We start from the raw sequence: 17,534 nt of genomic DNA on the forward strand, positions 1-17,534 counted from the left end.
GTTCCTGCTCTGATCTGTCCCTGTTCTTGTCCCTGTCTGTCTGTCTCGACTCCTTGGCTCTGCTCTTCGCGCCTGCTTCTTGTCTGTCTGTCTGTCTCTGTCTGTCTGTCGTTGTGATCTGTCTGTCTGTCTGCTTCTGCTCTGTCTGTCTGTCTGGTCTGTCTGTCTGTCTGTCTGTCTGTCTGTCTGTCTGCTGTCTGTCTGTCTGTCTGTCTGTCTGTCTGTCTGTCTGTCTGTCTGTCTGTCTCTGTCTGTGTCTGTCTGCTCTGTTCTGTCTGTCTGTCTGTCTGTCTGTCTGTCTGTCTGTCTGTCTGTCTGTCCTGTCTGTCTGTCTGTCTGTCTGTCTGTCTTGGTCTGTCTGTTCTTCTGTCTGTCTGTCTGTTCTGTTGTCTGTCTGTCTCTTGGTCGTGTCTTGTCTGGTTCTGTCGTCTGTCTGTCCCTTGCCTGTCCTGTCCCTGTCTGTCTGTCTTGTCTGTCTGTCTGTCTGTTTCTGTCTGCTGGTCTGTCTTGTGCTGTCTGTCAATGTCTGTCCTGTCTTGTCTGTCTGTCTGTGTCATGTCTAGGTAACACACACCCTCATAGAGAAGGTAACACACACCCTCATAGAGAAGGTAACACACACCCTCATAGAGAAGGTAACACACACCCTCATAGAGTAGATATCCGCCTCGCAGGGGTCCCAGGTCTTCTGATAGGACGGAGGGGCTCCCTATATCATTTACCATTATCCACAGATCTAAGATAAGATTACTCACCCTTAATCCTAACCTTAACCATTAGGGGGGAAACGCAAAACTGACCAAAGATCAGCAACTTCACTCGCCTCAGAAGAGTTTCAGACATACAATGGGGTCTTTGTAGTGCAGTCTGGGATTGGATCCACTGTGGTTTAATCAGCACTGGAATGTACTCACCTGGCCAGAGACACACGCAGACACACTTACACTCACACACACTTTTTTCAAGAAGGTTTTGGCTTTTATTTGAAATATGTTAAATAAATTGTCTTTCTCTTCTTTCTCTCCATGTCTGTCTGTCTGTCTGTCTGTCTGTCTGTCTGTCTGTCTGTCTGTCTGTCTGTCTGTCTGTCTGTCTGTCTGTCTGTCTGTCTGTCTGTCTCTCCCCCGTCTCTCTCTATCTGTCTCTCTCTCTTTTCAGTCTTTGTCTCAGCGATATCAGAGGGAGATCTCCTCAGCAGTTAGAGGTGAGATAATGACCTGTCTGACCTATAGAACCAGGGCAAAACGGCACCCTGTTCCCTGTCGGACTGGGATTTGAATTAGTAAAGCTAACATAGTAATAAGTAAGCAAGCATTGTCCAGAACGGCTCATAGGGCAGGAGTGAGGAGCCTATCCCCAGTTTCTGTAGCGTGAGGAGGCTTGATGTACAATTTCCAGCTATGGACAGGACGCTAGTAAACCACTACATATAAGTAACCTTTAATGGGAATGTCCATTTTAGAAGTTCTATGTTGTTATCACTGACTGATGTTTGACTAGGACAACTAATTGATGTTCTAGCTCTCTCTCGGTCAGATGAGGTGTCCAGGGTGTTGCCCTCACTGATGATGGAGGACCGGGCTTCTTCTCGCCCCAAAGTCGCCGCCCACGTCACTGGCAGCTTGGCTCCCAAAGCAGAGAGGGAGGGAGGAGGTGAGACCTGTTTCAATTTTCACCCTTCATACTCTGCAACTACAACAGAGACACTGTGTGTGTGTGTGTGTGTGCACACGCGCGCCCTGTGAAGCCTGGTGTTAAGAGTTTGATGAATGCAGGTTAGACTCTGGGACCATGTGTCTCACACCTGTGTGTGCTGTGTTCTTCAGGCGTGTGTGTACACTTCATAGAGAGGAGAGCTTCAAAGTGATTACATATCACTACAGTAACTAGTAATACAGACAGCAAGCAGTATGTGTCCCATGTGAGCTTTTAACCCAGTGGTAGATCTGGTAGAATGCACCAGCCCGGGACAGACTGACAGCTCGGGGTGAAGTGTTCCATTTATAGCCCAGGCCTAGTCTGTAGACATACAGTATTTTATTGTTTTGCCATTTATGGCATCTTATAGCACACTTTCAATAATATATATTGAGGGGATTGAGGCCATTTACACTTAGTGGACAAAACATTAAGAACATCTACTCTTTCCATGCCCAGGTGAATCCAGGTGAAAGCTATGGTCCCTTATTGATGTAATTTGTTAAATCCACTTCAATCGGTGTAGATGAAGGGGAGGAGACAGGTTAAAGAAGGATTTTTAAGCCATGAGATAATTGAGACATGGATTGTGTATGTGGGCCATTCAGAGGGTGAATGGGCAAGACAAAAGATTTAAATGTCTTTGAATAGGGTATGTTAGTAGGTGCCATGCGCTTTGGTTTGAATGTGTCAAGAACTGCAACGCTGCTGTGTTTTTCACCATCAACAGTTTCCCGTGTGTATCAAGAATGGTCCACCACACAAAGGACATCCAGCCAACTTGACATTGGAGCATTGGAGTCAACATGGGCCAGCATCCCTGTAGAACGCTTTCGACACCTTGTAGAGTCCATACCCCGACGAATTGAGGCTGTTCTGAGGGCAAAAGGGCGTTGCACAATATTGTGTCGCAATATTAGGGAGATGTTCCTAATGTTCCGTATACTCAGTGTCCGTAGACTGTTCTATTCTCAACCAATTCTATTGTATTCTGTCTTAAGACCTAGCTCTGTCTAACTCCTGACCCTTGACCCTGCCTACTACTGCCTTTCTCCTTCCTGTCTGGCCACAGGTTCTCCGGGGCGGCGTGTGCAGGGGCAGAAGATCTCGTGGTGGGAGGGGCATAAAGGGCTGGCATTCCTTCAGGAAGTCAGATTGGTTGACGGGGAGCTGGTGGTACCTCTCCCAGGACTCTATTATATCTATGCCCAGACCTACTTCAGACACACCCACCCCGAGGGAGAGGAGGGGGAGGAAGAGGAGAGGGAGCAGAGGGGGAGACCCATGCTGCAGTATGTCTATAAGAAAGTGAGTTCACGGTGCCACGGTCGTGTTCAACATTTGTCCTATAAGAACGTTTGTTTTTAACATTTTGGATAGCTACAGTTGAAGTCGGAAGTTTACATACACCTTAGCCAAATACATTTAAACTCATTTTTTCACAATTCCTGACATTTAATCCAAGTAAAAATTCCCTGTCTTAGGTCAGTTACGATCACCACTTTATTTTAATAATGTGAAATGTCAGAATAATAGTAGACAGAATTATTTCAGCTTTTATTTCTTTCATCACATTCCTAGTGGCTCAGAAGTTTACATACACTCAATTAGTATTTGGTAGCATTGCCTTTAAATTGTTTAACTTGGGTCAAACATTTCGGGTAGCCTTCCACAAGCTTCCCACAATAAGTTGGGTGAATTTTGTCCCATTCCTCCTGACAGAGCTGGTGTAACTGAGTCAGGTTTGTAGGCCTCCTTGCTCGCACACGCTTTTTCAGTTCTGCCCACAAATGTTCTATAGGATTGATTTCAGGGCTTTGTGATGGCCACTCCAATACCTTGACTTTGTTGTCCTTAATGCATTTTGACACAACTTTGGAAGTATGCTTGGGGTCATTGTCTATTTGGAAGACCCATTTGCGACCAAGCTTTAACTTCCTGACTGATGTCTTGAGATGTTGCTTCAATATATCCACATAATTTTCCTCCCTCATGATGCCACCTATTTTGTGAAGTGCACCAGTCCCTCCTGCAGCAAAGCACCCCCACAACATGATGCTGCCACCCTCGTGCTTCACGGTTGGGATGATGTTCTTCGGCTTGCAAGCCTCCCCCTTTTTCCTCCAAACATAACGATGGTCATTATGGCCAAAAAGTTATATTTTAGTTTCATCAGACCAGAGGACATTTCTCCAAAAAGTACGATCTTTGTCCCCATGTGCAGTTGCAAACCGTAGTCTGGCTTTTTTATGGCGGTTTTGGAGCAGTGGCTTCTTCCTTGCTGAGCGGCCTTTCAGGTTATGTCGATATAGGACTCGTTTTACTGTGGATATAGATACTTTTGTACCTGTTTCCTCCAGCATCTTCACAAGGTCCTTTGCTGTTGTTCTGGGATTGATTTGCACTTTTTGCACCAAAGTACGTTCATCTCTAGGAGACAGAACGCGTCTCCTTCCTGAGCGGTATGACGGCTGCGTGGTCTAATGGTGTTTATACTTGCGTACTATTGTTTGTACAGATGAACGTGGTACCTTCAGGCGTTTGGAAATTGCTCCCAAGGATGAACCAGACTTGTGGTCTACAATTTTTTTCCTGAGGTCTTGGCTGATTTCTTTTGATTTTCCCATGATGTCAAGCAAAGAGGCACCGAGTTTCAAGGTAGGCCTTGAAATACATCCACAGGTACACCTCCAATTGACTCAAATTATGTCAATTAGCCTATCAGAAGCTTCTAAAGCCATTTAATAATTTTCTGGAATTTTCCAAGCTGTTTAAAGGCAGTCAACTTAGTGTATGTAAACTTCTGACCCACTGGAATTGTGATTAAGTGAAATAATCTATCTGTAAACAATAGTTGGAAAAATTACTTGTGTCATGCACAAAGTAGATGTGCTAACCAACTTGCCAAAACTATAGTTTGTTATCAAGAAATTTGTGGAGTGGTTGTAAAATGAGTTTTAATGACTCCAACCTAAGTTTATGTAAACTTCAGACTTCAACTGTATGTGATATCGTGAGAGTTTATGGAAGGTAGTTGTAGTGATGGTGCTGTCTCCTCCACCAGGTTTCCTCCTACCCGGTACCCATCCTGCTGATGAAGACAAGCAGGACCTCCTGCTGGTCCCGGGACTCCCAGTTCTCTCTGCACTCCGCCCACCAGGGGGGGCTGTTCCCATTGGCTGCCGGAGATCACCTCCTCGTCACCGTTAGCAATGCCTCCGCCATCGACATGGATGAGAGGAGCAGCTTCTTCGGGGCTTTCCTGGTCAGCTAGAGGTCAGGGGATCGTCTGTATGGTGACTCAGAGGGCTGGAACCTGGGATACACACTGTTTGGGAGCCATGTATGTGTACTGACAGACAAATCATTTGAGAGCTGTGTGTGTGTGTGTTGTACAAAGCTTTAAGCTCTGTGACTGTGCTGGACATGTGAGCGGAGCTTGTGTGGTTATTCAATCATTTCCCACCCTGGTGCCTAGGATCCAGCCTTAGCTCATGGCTTATCCAATGAGCTGTGTCCAAGGCCAGTAGGCCTGTGTTGATTGGATGAAAAGCAGCTGAGTGGCGTGAGGTAGGGGTTCAACGTCTGCTTTATAACTTCATTGGACAAATGACCAATAATCAACCAATGAAAAGTGAAGGGATGATTGTGAATAAGTCTTAATACTCTTTTCATCCGTCCTAAAAGGATGAGTCTCCTTCTCCTGTTTGTATGAACTCAGAGATGATTTTAATGTAAATATGAACGTGGGTGTTTTGGTTTTGTGGTTCTGTGTTATAACTGTATGGACATTGAATGTTGTTTGATTGTAGCCTGTCATATTTTTAACACAACCCCAAGCTCTCACCTGAGTAACACTGCCTGCGACCACACATTCAATATAGCACTTTTTCACTTTGTTTCACAGAATAGATGTTTCAGGCCATGACCCAGGAAGCCTACTGTAGCCCAGACCCACTGTGGGAACCAGTTAGGACATGGGTAATACTCACTTTACTAAAAGATTTACTGATTCTCCCGACAGATGATGGACTGATATATATATCCATAGTTACAGACAAGCAGAGGTCTGGGGGGGGTTGCCAGTTAACCCGCCTCGCTGGAGGGGGGGGTTGAATAATTTTACCGTTCATTCATGACTCCTGTAGATCCAGATGTGTGTGGCCGTGGAAGCGACGTTACCATGGAGACACACTAAATAGGTTGTTGATGTAAATCACTCGTGCTCGAGTCCAACTGCTCTCATGTTCATGTAGAAAACATGTCTGTAAATGTGCAGAATAAAGACACCAAAGAAACAAATATAGGCTACCATTGCTTGTGGTCATGTATAGCAGTAAGCATTCAGTGCCAATCTATCACAACAAAACAGACTTGAGTCAAGGCGTCTTATGTGTGGACATTATATCAAGCATCTCACGCCCCCTACTGGTGGGTAGATATTACTGACTACTAGTGGTCATACTAAATAAAGACTGCAGGTGAGCTGACCACAGGACAAAGAGGGTGGAGGTAGGTATGCATTGTGCATGGTAAGTCATGTGAAGCAATTTGTGTAATGTGAATTGTGATTATTTCATTGGACTTTAAATACTCTGATATTTAATTTTGCTTTGGTGTAAGTGTCAAAAAAACAACACAACTTAGGTTTTGATTTTCTTTTTTGTGGAAATATGTTCCATGTATATTACAGGTTTTTAATGCCCGAGGGAAACAAAACGACAGCTGGAGACAGCAGAAACTAGCACTAAAAGGACAGCGACATCATTTAGACAGAGAACCGCCCACACGGGATTTGATAGGCTGACAGTTGGAGTGGGTGTGGCCCACCGCTACCTAGGTTAGGTGACATCCAATAAATACTGCAAATGTTTGTTAATGTAACTTATAAAATATATCATAAAACATCCTCTTAAATGGAATTTAATAAGTTCTGTGTACAAAAACAAAAGTTCATAAATTACAGTCAGTCTACTGATGTCGGTCTGTGGCTGAGTCCTGCCAACAGGCCTAGGGCCTGTCAAATGGCACCCTACCCCCATCTAGTGTACTGAGGCCCTGGCCAAAATAAGTGCACTATCTCCGGTACCACCCCCCTCTGACACACAGCACAACGAGCCCATCGCCGGCCAACACGTCATGCCCTACACATCACCGATAGTACAAAACAAAACTTCTAACCCTCGCAAAATAAAAATCTCTGAACATACAGTAACGATATCCCTCTTCCATCCATCTCATCAGTACGTAAGACCAAAAGCACGTTCCAGGCCCTGTATGGAGAGTGTATATGTGTCTCTGAGTAACACTCCCTCTACCGCCTGTCACAGTAGCTGCCTTATTCTCAATCCCGCCCCTCCAGGTCCATCTGCACAGCCCATTGGTCAATAATGTCCAAGGATGGCAGGTCTTCAACAGTCAAACCTCATGTCTAGCGAATCATCATACCCCCTGTCCTCATGTCCTGCCCCCACCCCGGACAGGAAGGACACCCCCGTCGCTCCTGTTGCCGTGGTGATGAGCTGGTTGCCGTGTGGGGTGTTGCTGGTTGCCGGGCTACGCAGGGCTGCAGCGGTGATGGAGGTGAGGTTGATGCCGAGCGTGAGCCGCGTCTGTTCTAGAGCCTTCTCTGGAACCGCAAACGCCTCCAGCTTCTTCTCCCCGTTCGCCATGTAGGAGTTCTGGCAGCCGCGGCAGATACAGTCCAGACATGCCTTGGAGGAATATTCATATTATTTACAATCAGTGAACTACAAATAGGGGAACACTGATTTCAGACCAAGCCATAGTAAATCTTTAGCAACTCACCTTGCGGTTGGAGTAGCAGGGGCAGCGCTGCCCCCTGCAGGTGAGAACAGAGGGGTTCTGAGTGGCTCTTCCACACTTACAGCCCTTCTTCTCCACCGGCTTCTTGTACAGGGGCTTGGAGGGGCTGGGTGGGTGGGAGAGAGGGTGAGCATGGCCGTGGGGGTGGGGTGGAAGGCGGTCACGGGGCTGGGCGCGGGGCTTGGGGACCCCCTGCCTGGCCTTGGTGTAGGCCTTCTTAGGTCCCCCGTGGTGCTCCAGACTCTTCTTCAGTCCCTTGGATGACACCAGCATTGTCTTTCCCAACTTTGGAGGCCCTCCGTTGGGCACGGGTGCCAGGTGAGGCGGGGTGATGGCGGAGTGAAGTTTGGGCTCCCGTTTGACAGTGGCGGTTGGGTTTGGGAGGTGAAGGGGGTTGGTGGCGCCCAGGGGTGGGCCTCTGAGGATGGTGGCGATGGGGAGGGGCTGCACCTTCTCACTGTCGCTCTCAGAGCGTGAACGCTTGCGGTGGCAGTGAGGGGGTAGGCGGGGGAGGGCAGGGGTGGGCTGGGGTGGAGGCAGGGGAAGTCTAGGGATGTTCTCTGGGGGGAGGGAGGGGGTGAGGCAAGGGGAGTCACGGGTAGGATGGCAGTATGATCCGTTGTGGGGGGGAACAGAGGGAAAGTCTGGCTGGGGGTCAGGCGGTTCAGGTTCGGGCTCCAGGGTCCTAAGAACCTCCTCCACGCTCAACAACAGACCTCCGCCATGTTTATTAAGCTCCTCCCCAAATGTGCTAATGTTACAAAGTCCCATCTCCCCACTACCTAGCACGTCAACACACACAGGTAGCTCCTCCCCCAAGCTCTCCTGCTTCAGAACACCTCCACCTGTAGCTAAGGTAATAGGTGGTGGCAAGTCCTGATTGGCCAGGCCGTTACAGTCGTGAAGCCCGTTAACCCCGCCCACAGGGATAAGCCCCTCCTCCTTGCTCTCCTCTGCAGGCAGAGCCTCAGTAGGTCTGAGGTCAGAAACTGAGGGGGCTGTCGGCGGAGACTGGCTCGCCAAATCCATAGTGTCCTCCCCTTCCTGCTCGCTTTCGGCCAATGACAGGCCCTCGTTAAGAATGGCGAGGAGGTCGGGCGAATCACTGGCTGCGCTAGCAATGTGCGGGGCGAGAGGTGATTGGGCGATGTAGAGGCAGAGCTTCCTGTAGCAGTGGACCAATAAGGAGAGCTGTCTGTTCTCCTGGAAGCGGGAGTAGTCTTTACACCAGGAACAGGACGGCTTGAGCAGCATCCTCTGGCCCTTACAGCCACGACACACATAGTGCTGGCACTGGGAGTTAGTGGGCGCTATGGGGTCCTGCAGCAGGTTACCTGGAGAAGAGAATAATTTTTTGTCATTTATGCTAAGACAAACATTTATTTATCCTTTATTCAACTGGGTGAGAACAGTTGAGATATAAATCACTCCAATGGCAGCATTACAATTGTCCATATAACATAACACAATAAACCATAAACAGGAACCATAATCATCATTAATAACGAGTTGGTGATATGAAGCTTAGCAGTGGACTGATGATAATGAGTACTGAGGAGGTGGGCTATATATAAAAGTGATTCATTCAATTGCTCTTCCGCTCTGAATATTCAACTGTAATGAAGTGAGCACAACACCAAAGCAACAGCATGTCAATTAAGTCAACGACATTGGTTTTGAATAAACCCCTTTGTCATATAAATAGTATAACATGTTCCAGGTAGAAAGTGAAGAGGGTTCATATTCTGTTAAAAGCATATTAAAACCGTTTATAAAGCGGTAATATTCAAAGAGGCGGGTCAACACTGATTGCCTCTGCAAGGCTTGATGACCGCTGTGCTTTGAGAGCAGCTTCCTTAGCAACGGTGGTCGTTAGGGATGGCAGCTGAGAGAGGGGGCTCACGCTGCAGATGGAGGGAGTTCCATTTAGAAACAACAACGCCTTAGATACACGTTACCATGTTGGATGCGTACTCTACCCGTCACACACACACTAAAGCGGCTGCAGTTCCGACTTCAGTCATGTTTAGTGGGCCAGTAACCGAAAGGTTGCTGGATCGAATCCCAGAGCTGACAAGGTAAAAATCTGTCGTTCTGCCCCTGAACAAGGGCGTTAACCCACTGTTCCCCGGTAGGCCGTCATTGCAAATAAGAATTTGTTCTTAACTGACTTGCCTAGTTAAATAAAGGTTACATAAAAATAAAATGAAACACGTGCTTACAAGCCCTTAACCAACAATGCAGTTAAGAAAACACTTACAAAATAAACAAACAAAAAAGTTACAAAATAACAATGAGGCTATATACAGGGGGTACCGGTACCGAGTCAATGTGCGGGGGTAAAGGTTAGTCGAGGTAATTTGTACATGTAGGTAACGTTAGGTGACTATGCATAGATAATAACCAGCGAGTAAAAACATTTACATTTACATTTTACATTTAAGTCATTTAGCAGACGCTCTTATCCAGAGCGACTTACAAATTGGTGCATTCACCTTATGATATCCAGTGGAACAACCACTTTACAATAGTGCATCTAACGCTTTAAGGGGGGGGGGTTAGAAGGATTACTTTATCCTATCCTAGGTATTCCTTAAAGAGGTGGGGTTTCAGGTGTCTCCGGAAGGTGGTGATTGACTCCGCTGACCTGGCGTCGTGAGGGAGTTTGTTCCACCATTGGGGTGCCAGAGCAGCGAACAGTTTTGACTGGGCTGAGCGGGAACTGTACTTCCTCAGAGGTAGGGAGGCGAGCAGGCCAGAGGTGGATGAACGCAGTGCCCTTGTTTGGGTGTAGGGCCTGATCAGAGCCTGAAGGTACGGAGGTGCCGTTCCCCTCACAGCTCCGTAGGCAAGCACCATGGTCTTGTAGCGGATGCGAGCTTCAACTGGAAGCGTCACCCCATCAACTGGAAGCGTCACCCCATTGAATGAACCTCGTGTATACCCCCCCCCAAAAAGGACTAACACACCAGTAGTATTCTTCACTGAGCTAGTGCGGCTGCCCGGCTTCCTTCCTTTCCAGGAAGGGGCTCGAAATGCATTTTTAAAGACTGCGCACGCACCGTCTCACAACACAAACATGCCCCCCACTGACAGAGTCACGAGGGCACCGGACAGAACAAAGGACGTTGAATGAATAAATAAACATCTGACAAACACTCGCTTCTGTTCTGGCTGTGCAAATACAGGTAGCTGTCCGACAGTGATTTAGTTACATATGGGGTGGAGCAGGGAGGTTAGCTACCTAGCTATGAAGAATGGGGAAATGTAGCTAACCCGTGTAGTAGCTAGCTACTAGTTTGATTTTATTCAAGCAATTCGGTCAAATTAGCCAGTCTAAGACTGGATCAGTGTGAAGCTATGGAACACATTGAAATGGACCATGGAGACGTGCAGTAGCTAGCCTAGTCAGTTTAAGTAGACATCCACGCCATCGGCTAACTAGTTTCCCCGACATCCAATGGGAATGGGGGTGTGTCACAATGACTGGTGTTCCATGGCGGGGATACAGCTAGGCTAGTTAGGTATAGTAGCTATATGGATATATACAGGGGAACCGAGCCCCTTAAAATAATAATACTACCGATGCACTTACCACACACGAGGCAGGACAGCGACTGGCGAAAGAAAGGCAGCTGCTTGTAGAGCTCCGCCAGGGCCCGGGGGTCGCGAGGGTCGCACTGCAGCACCGAACGACACGCGGACACGTACAGAGTGGTGGCATTCACCGGGTTCATCTCAACAGCCAGGGGACGGAAACATCCAGTCCGAGAAAAAAACGAACGAGCAAACACACGCACAGGTCCTCCGGCGAAAGTCCTGTGGCTCCCGTTTAAATGGAGAAGAGGCTCACAACTCCCTTCTCGTCCGTTCTATTATTGCCTAAAGGAGGATAGGAGGGCATGGATGGGTGATTAAGCTACGGATGGTGCTAACCTAGCTTAACTTTATCGCCTAAATAGTGCTGGTAAAATAGTCTATGCACCAAATAGGTAAATGTGTGATACAGCTAGAAGGTAAGTTAGCTGCAAATCAGTAAACACACAGGTATGAAGTCTGTTCGTGGTAACATGGGTAGAGCATTACTGTATTCATAATCACAACCAATTCATCTTTAGCGTTTTCCTCTTTTCCACGGCACGAAATATGCCCAAATGATCATCATGGCATAAAAATAAACCTCTTAATCCCATTAAGTGCATACATACAAAATAAATCTCGAGCAAATGAATTTATCAAAGCCCGTTCACTTGTCTTTCACACAATCCGTGGTGCGAGCAGCACTCGCTGGTCGAGTTATAATTCAACAACAATACAGTCACTGGTGTGGTGGCGCTCTTTCTCCAACTCCGGCCTCCAATTATCCACTGTTAGGCACCTTCGTACCAAATTCAAACAGAGCTGCTTTGCTAACCTTAATAGTAAAATCTTATTCGTTTATTCTCCCGCATTCCTTCCTTATTCGCATCTTCCTCAGATTTTTAGTTAAAGTTGGCTCCTCGACTTCTGGCCTGCATATTCGTGGCACGTAGGCAGTGATAGTCAGCAAGCAGCACGCTCAGATTCTGTTGTTGTCCGCGGTTCATGGCGGCTACGCTGCGACAACAAAACAGGCCGCCTTGGCTCCCGCTAGCGCACGGAGTTAAAGCCAGTTAGCGCAGGATAACTAACAAGAGGGGGTAAACTGGAAGAGGTAGTGGAGAATGGAAAGAGAGTATGGAAATCTTTGTTGAAGAAGTAAAATAAGCGCCCGTCAGAGCACCGGAGTATATTTACGCCGGCCGTGCGAGCTTGCACCGGCGACACCAGGATATCAAGAACAAAAATAGGCCGCTTTTCCTCTTTTTGGAATTAGTCCTTCGTTTTTACCTCCTCTCCGATTGAGTATGAGCAAAAAAGCAATCGGTGAGACGACGTTATCTGTTAGCGTTCGAAGAAGAATAACACATGTGTATTATTGGAGTAAGATTGTAACAGTTGTGTGTTTGTATAGCCTGCTGCTATCGCCAGGCGCGGAGGTTATTCTCCCCTCCCTTTTCCTCCCCGCAGTCAATCAAACAGAGGGGCGCTGTTTCTCACATCTCGCGAGAATAAAATTCTTCTTCGTGTGGTTTTCCGGCAGCCTAGACACTTTCTTCACAGAGTTTCTAAACCCAGAAGCGCAGCATCGCGAGACTTCCGGGAACGCTTGCGAAACAGACCAAACAGGACCAGGCTGGGGTTTGGGGTTCGAGAAGTCAATGAGAAAAGTTACAAATTCTTCCTTAGTTGTTCATTTTCTCGAAATCTAAAAGCGCAACCTAGATTCGAGCCAATGTTTTAAGTAGTTGAATTTCGTATTACTCAAACCTCGTTAAAGTGACAAACTGACAAGTTTTCATTTTCGTAAAAAACAACTTTATATTGAAGGAGTGCCTTTGATTTGACGGCCTGCACACGCGCAGTTTGGCGCGAGAGACCATTAAACCAGATGACGTGTTTCTACGCATGAGCTTAGCTAGCCAACATCACCATAACATCGCCTACAAGCAGTGTTGGCCTAGCTTCATACTATACTGTCTTTGCTTTCTTCTTCTCCTCTGGTATTATGGCGGTCCGCAAACAAACGTTAAAGGCGCATGCCACCACCTACTGTACGGGTCGTGAATGAGAATAAACCCACCATATACCATGCAAAAAAAAAACAAACATCCCCACTCCTTCCGCCATACTCCAAATCACATCCCTACACAGGCTCAGGGCCTGTGAGGACGGAACATTAGTGGACAGGATTCCTTGTAATGCCTCTCCCTGAGTCCCCAAAAACTTTCAGCTGCAATCACAACAATTGTATTTATTTATTTAACCTTTATTTAACCAGGTAGGCCAGTTGAAAACAAATTCTCATTTACAACTGCGACCTGGCCAAGATAAAGCAAAGCAGTGCGACAAAAACAACACAGAGTTACACATGGGATAAACAATCGTACAGAAAATAACACACTAGAAAAATCTGTATACAGTGTGTGCAAATGAAAGATGGAGGTAAGGCAATAAATAGGCTAATAGTGGCGAAGTAATTACAATTTAGCAATTTACATTGAAGTGATATATGTGCGGATGAGGATGTGTAAGTAGAAATACTGGTGTGCAAAAGAGCAGAAAAACAAAAACAAATATGGGGATGAGGTAGGTAGTTGGATGGGCTATTTACAGATGGGCTGTGTATCGTTAAGATGTGTATCGGTAAGCTGCTCTGACAGCTGACGCTTAAAGTTAGTGAGGGAGATATAAGTCTCCAACTTTAGTGATTTTTGCAATTCGTTCCAGTCATTGGCAGAAGAGAACTGGAAGGAAAGGCGGCCAAAGGGGGTGTTGGCTTTGGGGATAACCAGTGAAATATACCTGCTGGAGCGCGTGCTACGGGTGGGTGTTGCTTTGGTGACCAGTGAGCTGAGATAAGGCAGAGCTTTACCAAGCAAAGACTTATAGATGACCTGGAGCCAGTGGGTTTGGCGACGAATATATAGCGGACCAGCCAACGAGATCATACAGGTCGCAGTGGTGGGTAGTATAAGGGGCTTGGGTGACAAAACGGATGGCACTGTGATATATTGCATCCAATTTGCTGAGTAGAGTGTTGGAGGCTATTTTATAAATGACATCGCCAAAGTCAAGGATCGGTAGGATAGTCAGTTTTACGAGGGTATGTTTGGCAGCATGAGTGAAGGAGGCTTTGTTGCGAAATAGGAAGCTGATTCTATATTTAACTTTGGATTGGAGACGATGCCTATTTTCTCAGATGTCTTCTTTGTTTGCGCTGTGCAGTTTATAACCAATGCAATAAACGATACAAAGTCCACCTCTTTAACATGCAACATGTCAAGATCCTGTTGGCGAGTAACATTTACTAGTTCCTCTAATCCAACTACCATGGTTTCTTCAACATTACTCCCTTCTTCCACTCTTCTCAACGCCTCCTAATAGGAGACACGCTGGACAGCCCTTACTCTTGTCACCTTGGTGTCCTTCATCCTAACAGGGCACTTCATGGTTTCGGGCACATGCTCGCCACCACAATTGCAGAATTTCACCTCAACTGGCATACGATACTCCTCGGGTCTACATACAATTGACTCATACAGTGGGGATTTTTTATCAAGTCAATCTTGGTGGGGCAAACTCCCCAAAATTATTTTGGATGAATGTGTCACACCAGCCTTCGCTTTGGCTCCCCCTCCTGTCCAGCTCAGGTGTTTGATGTAGCCGGCCTTCTAGCTGCTGCCGAACCTGCTGCTGGCAACTGCCCTTCACTCATCAACCCCGGACTTGTCTCGTCATCATTACACTCACCTGGTTCCAATCCCTACTCTATCACTGCATATATACTCCGTCTGTCCTTCGTCTTTGTCGGTCATTGTAAATGTTGCTTGTTGTCCTGAGAGGAATCTCTCCTACTATTGCTTGAGTACTTTATTATTTAGCACTTTGGGTTTTGTCCTTTTAATATTATAGTGCTTTATTAATAAACTCAGTAGTTATAAACCTGTGACTACTGCCTACGCCTTTCTACACTTGTGACAGCATGCCTGCAAACAACTACACAACAATAAACAATACATTAATTGCACTATAGCTGCAACAAACGGTGCACAAACTGTTAGGGCCTACATAAAGCTGTCCCAACAGCAGAGCGTTCTTTTCAGCACCATGGAGTGAATCTTTACCACGGCTACACCTGGCTATCAGTGGAGCCTTGTCTGGCAGCGAAATAGTTAATTCAGCCTCATTTACTGCCTTTAAAAAAAAACACACACTACCGTTCAAAAGTTTGGAGTCACCTAGAAATCTCCTTGTTTTTGAAAGAAAATCTATTTTTTTGTCCATTAAAATAACATCAAATTGATCAGAAATACAGTGTAGACATTGTTAATGTTGTCAATTACAAAAAAAACGGCAGATTTTTTATGGAATATCTACATAGGCGTACAGAGGCCCATTATCAGCAACCATCATTCCTGTGTTCCAATGGCACGTTGTGTTAGCTAATCCAAGTTTATCATTTTTAAAGGCTAATTGATCATTAGAAAACCCTTTTGCAATTATGTTAGCACAGCTGAAAACTGTTGTTCTGATTAAAGAAGCAATCAATCTGGCCTTCTTTAGACTAGTTGAGTATCCGGAGCATCAGCATTTGTGGGTTCAATTACAGTCTAAAAATGGCCAGAAACAAAGACTTTCTTCTGAAACTCGTCAGTCTATTCTTGTTCTGAGAAATGAAGGCTATTCCATGGGAGAAATTGCCAAGAAACTGAAGATCTCGTACAACGCTGTGTACTAGTCCCTTCACAGAACAGCGCAAACTGGCTCTAACCAGAATAGAAAGAGGAGTGGGTGGCCCCGGTGCACAACTGAGCAAGAGGACAAGTACATTAGTGTCTAGCTTGAGAAACAGACGTCTCACAAGTCCTCAGCTGGCAGCTTCATTAAATAGTACCTGCAAAACACCAGTCTCAACGTCAACAGTGAAGAGGCGACTCTGGGATGCTGGCCTTTGTGGGTCTGTGTAATCTGTGGGAAATATGTGTCTCTAATATGGTCACACATTTGGCAGGAGATTAGGAAGTGCAGCTCAGTTTCCATCTACTTTTGTGGGCAGTGTGCACACATCTGGAATCAGATTGACTAACACACACAGGAAGGAACTGTTATTTCTGCACAGATGTTGGAAATTTGCTAAATAGCATCTCAAATTAAGTGAGATTGTTAGATGCTAAAAAATCATGTGTGTGTCTGTGTGTGTTTGATTGTAAAGGGGCTTTCCTCTGTCACTGTCTGTGTGTGTTTCTGTGCCTGTGTGTGTTTAGCAGAATGAGTATATGGAGCTATTATTATAATGTTAAGTCCTATGAATAACCCAGGGTGTCAGCCTAATATGGACCTCTGTGTGATTATTAATTGGAGTGGGCATGAGCTGAGACAGGAAGGGATGAGTAACTGAGATTCCCCTCTCTATACATCCACCCTTATCTCTCTCCAAAATGATTCTCAGCCCTGCCTAACAACCTAATAAGAACTCCCTAAACATATTTGACGCAAATATGATAGGCATATCCAACTATGAAATCAAATATTTTGGTATTTTGGTATACTGTCTGTAAATAGATCGTGACTGTCTATCTTTAATTGTGTGGTTTTTTTGCGAGCTGGACAGTCAAGAAACTGTATAAATGTAGGTCGATTATCATTTAAACAGTTTCAATTTGGTTTTAGTCAGAATAAAGAATATTGAGTTTGTCGTRCCCCCRGCCCACAAAACATTWAAAAAWATATATATATACAGTACCAGTCAAAAGTTTGGACACATCTACTCATTCCAGGGATTTTCTTTATTTTCTACCTTGTAGAAAAATAGTGAAGACCTCAAAACGATGAAATAACACATATGGAATCATGTAGTAACCAAAAAAGTGTTACATTTGAGATTCTTCAATGTAGCCACCCTTTGCCTTGATGACAACTTTGCACACTCTTGGCATTTTCTCAACCAATTTCATGAGGTAGTCACCTGGAATGCCTTTCAATTAACAGCCTTGTAATTTKTTTCCTTCTTAATGCGTTTGAGCCAATTAGTTGTGTTGTGACAAGGTAGGGGTGGTATACAGAAGAAAGCACTATTTGGTAAAATACGAAGTCCAAATTATGGCAAGAACAGCTCAAATAAGCAAAGAGAAATGACAGTCCATCATTACTTTCAGTCAATCCGAAAAGTTCAAGAACTTTGAAAGTTTCTTCAAGTACAGTTCCAAAAACCATCAAGCYCTATGATGAAACTGGCTCTCATGAGGACCGCCACAGGAAAGGAAGACCCAGAGTTACCTCTGCTGCAGAGAATACGTTCATTAGAGTTAACTGCACCTCAGATTGCAGCCCAAATAAATGCTTCACAGAGTTCAAGTAACAGACACATCTCAACATCAACTGTTCAGAGGAGACTGTGTGAATCAGGCCTTCATGGTCGAATTGCTGCA

At 45.7% G+C, this 17,534-nt stretch overlaps 2 protein-coding genes across 2 annotated transcripts in view; one reads left to right on the forward strand and one right to left on the reverse strand.

The window, feature by feature from the left end:
- LOC111953838 (tumor necrosis factor ligand superfamily member 10) overlaps positions 1-6,000 on the forward strand; it is a 9,164-nt gene extending 3,164 nt beyond the window's left edge. Inside the window, 4 exon segments of the mRNA XM_070435585.1 lie at positions 1,159-1,204; positions 1,537-1,653; positions 2,771-3,006; positions 4,763-6,000. Coding sequence (XP_070291686.1) covers positions 1,159-1,204; positions 1,537-1,653; positions 2,771-3,006; positions 4,763-4,972 — 609 coding nt within the window. The 3' untranslated portion in view covers positions 4,973-6,000.
- A 605-nt stretch (positions 6,001-6,605) lies between these two features.
- LOC111953322 (E3 ubiquitin-protein ligase MSL2-like) lies at positions 6,606-12,576 on the reverse strand. The gene is made up of 4 exons (XM_023972532.2): positions 11,939-12,576; positions 11,120-11,406; positions 7,507-8,858; positions 6,606-7,412 (listed from the first exon to the last, which is right to left on the reverse strand). The coding sequence occupies exons 2-4, from the start codon at positions 11,259-11,261 to the stop codon at positions 7,110-7,112; spliced, it is 1,797 nt and encodes a 598-aa protein (XP_023828300.1). The 5' UTR covers positions 11,262-11,406; positions 11,939-12,576; the 3' UTR covers positions 6,606-7,109.
- Between the last annotated feature and the right edge of the window lie 4,958 nt (positions 12,577-17,534).

Source organism: Salvelinus sp. IW2-2015, linkage group LG27 (assembly GCF_002910315.2).
Source record: "Salvelinus sp. IW2-2015 linkage group LG27, ASM291031v2, whole genome shotgun sequence".
Lineage (NCBI taxonomy): Eukaryota > Metazoa > Chordata > Actinopteri > Salmoniformes > Salmonidae > Salvelinus > Salvelinus sp. IW2-2015.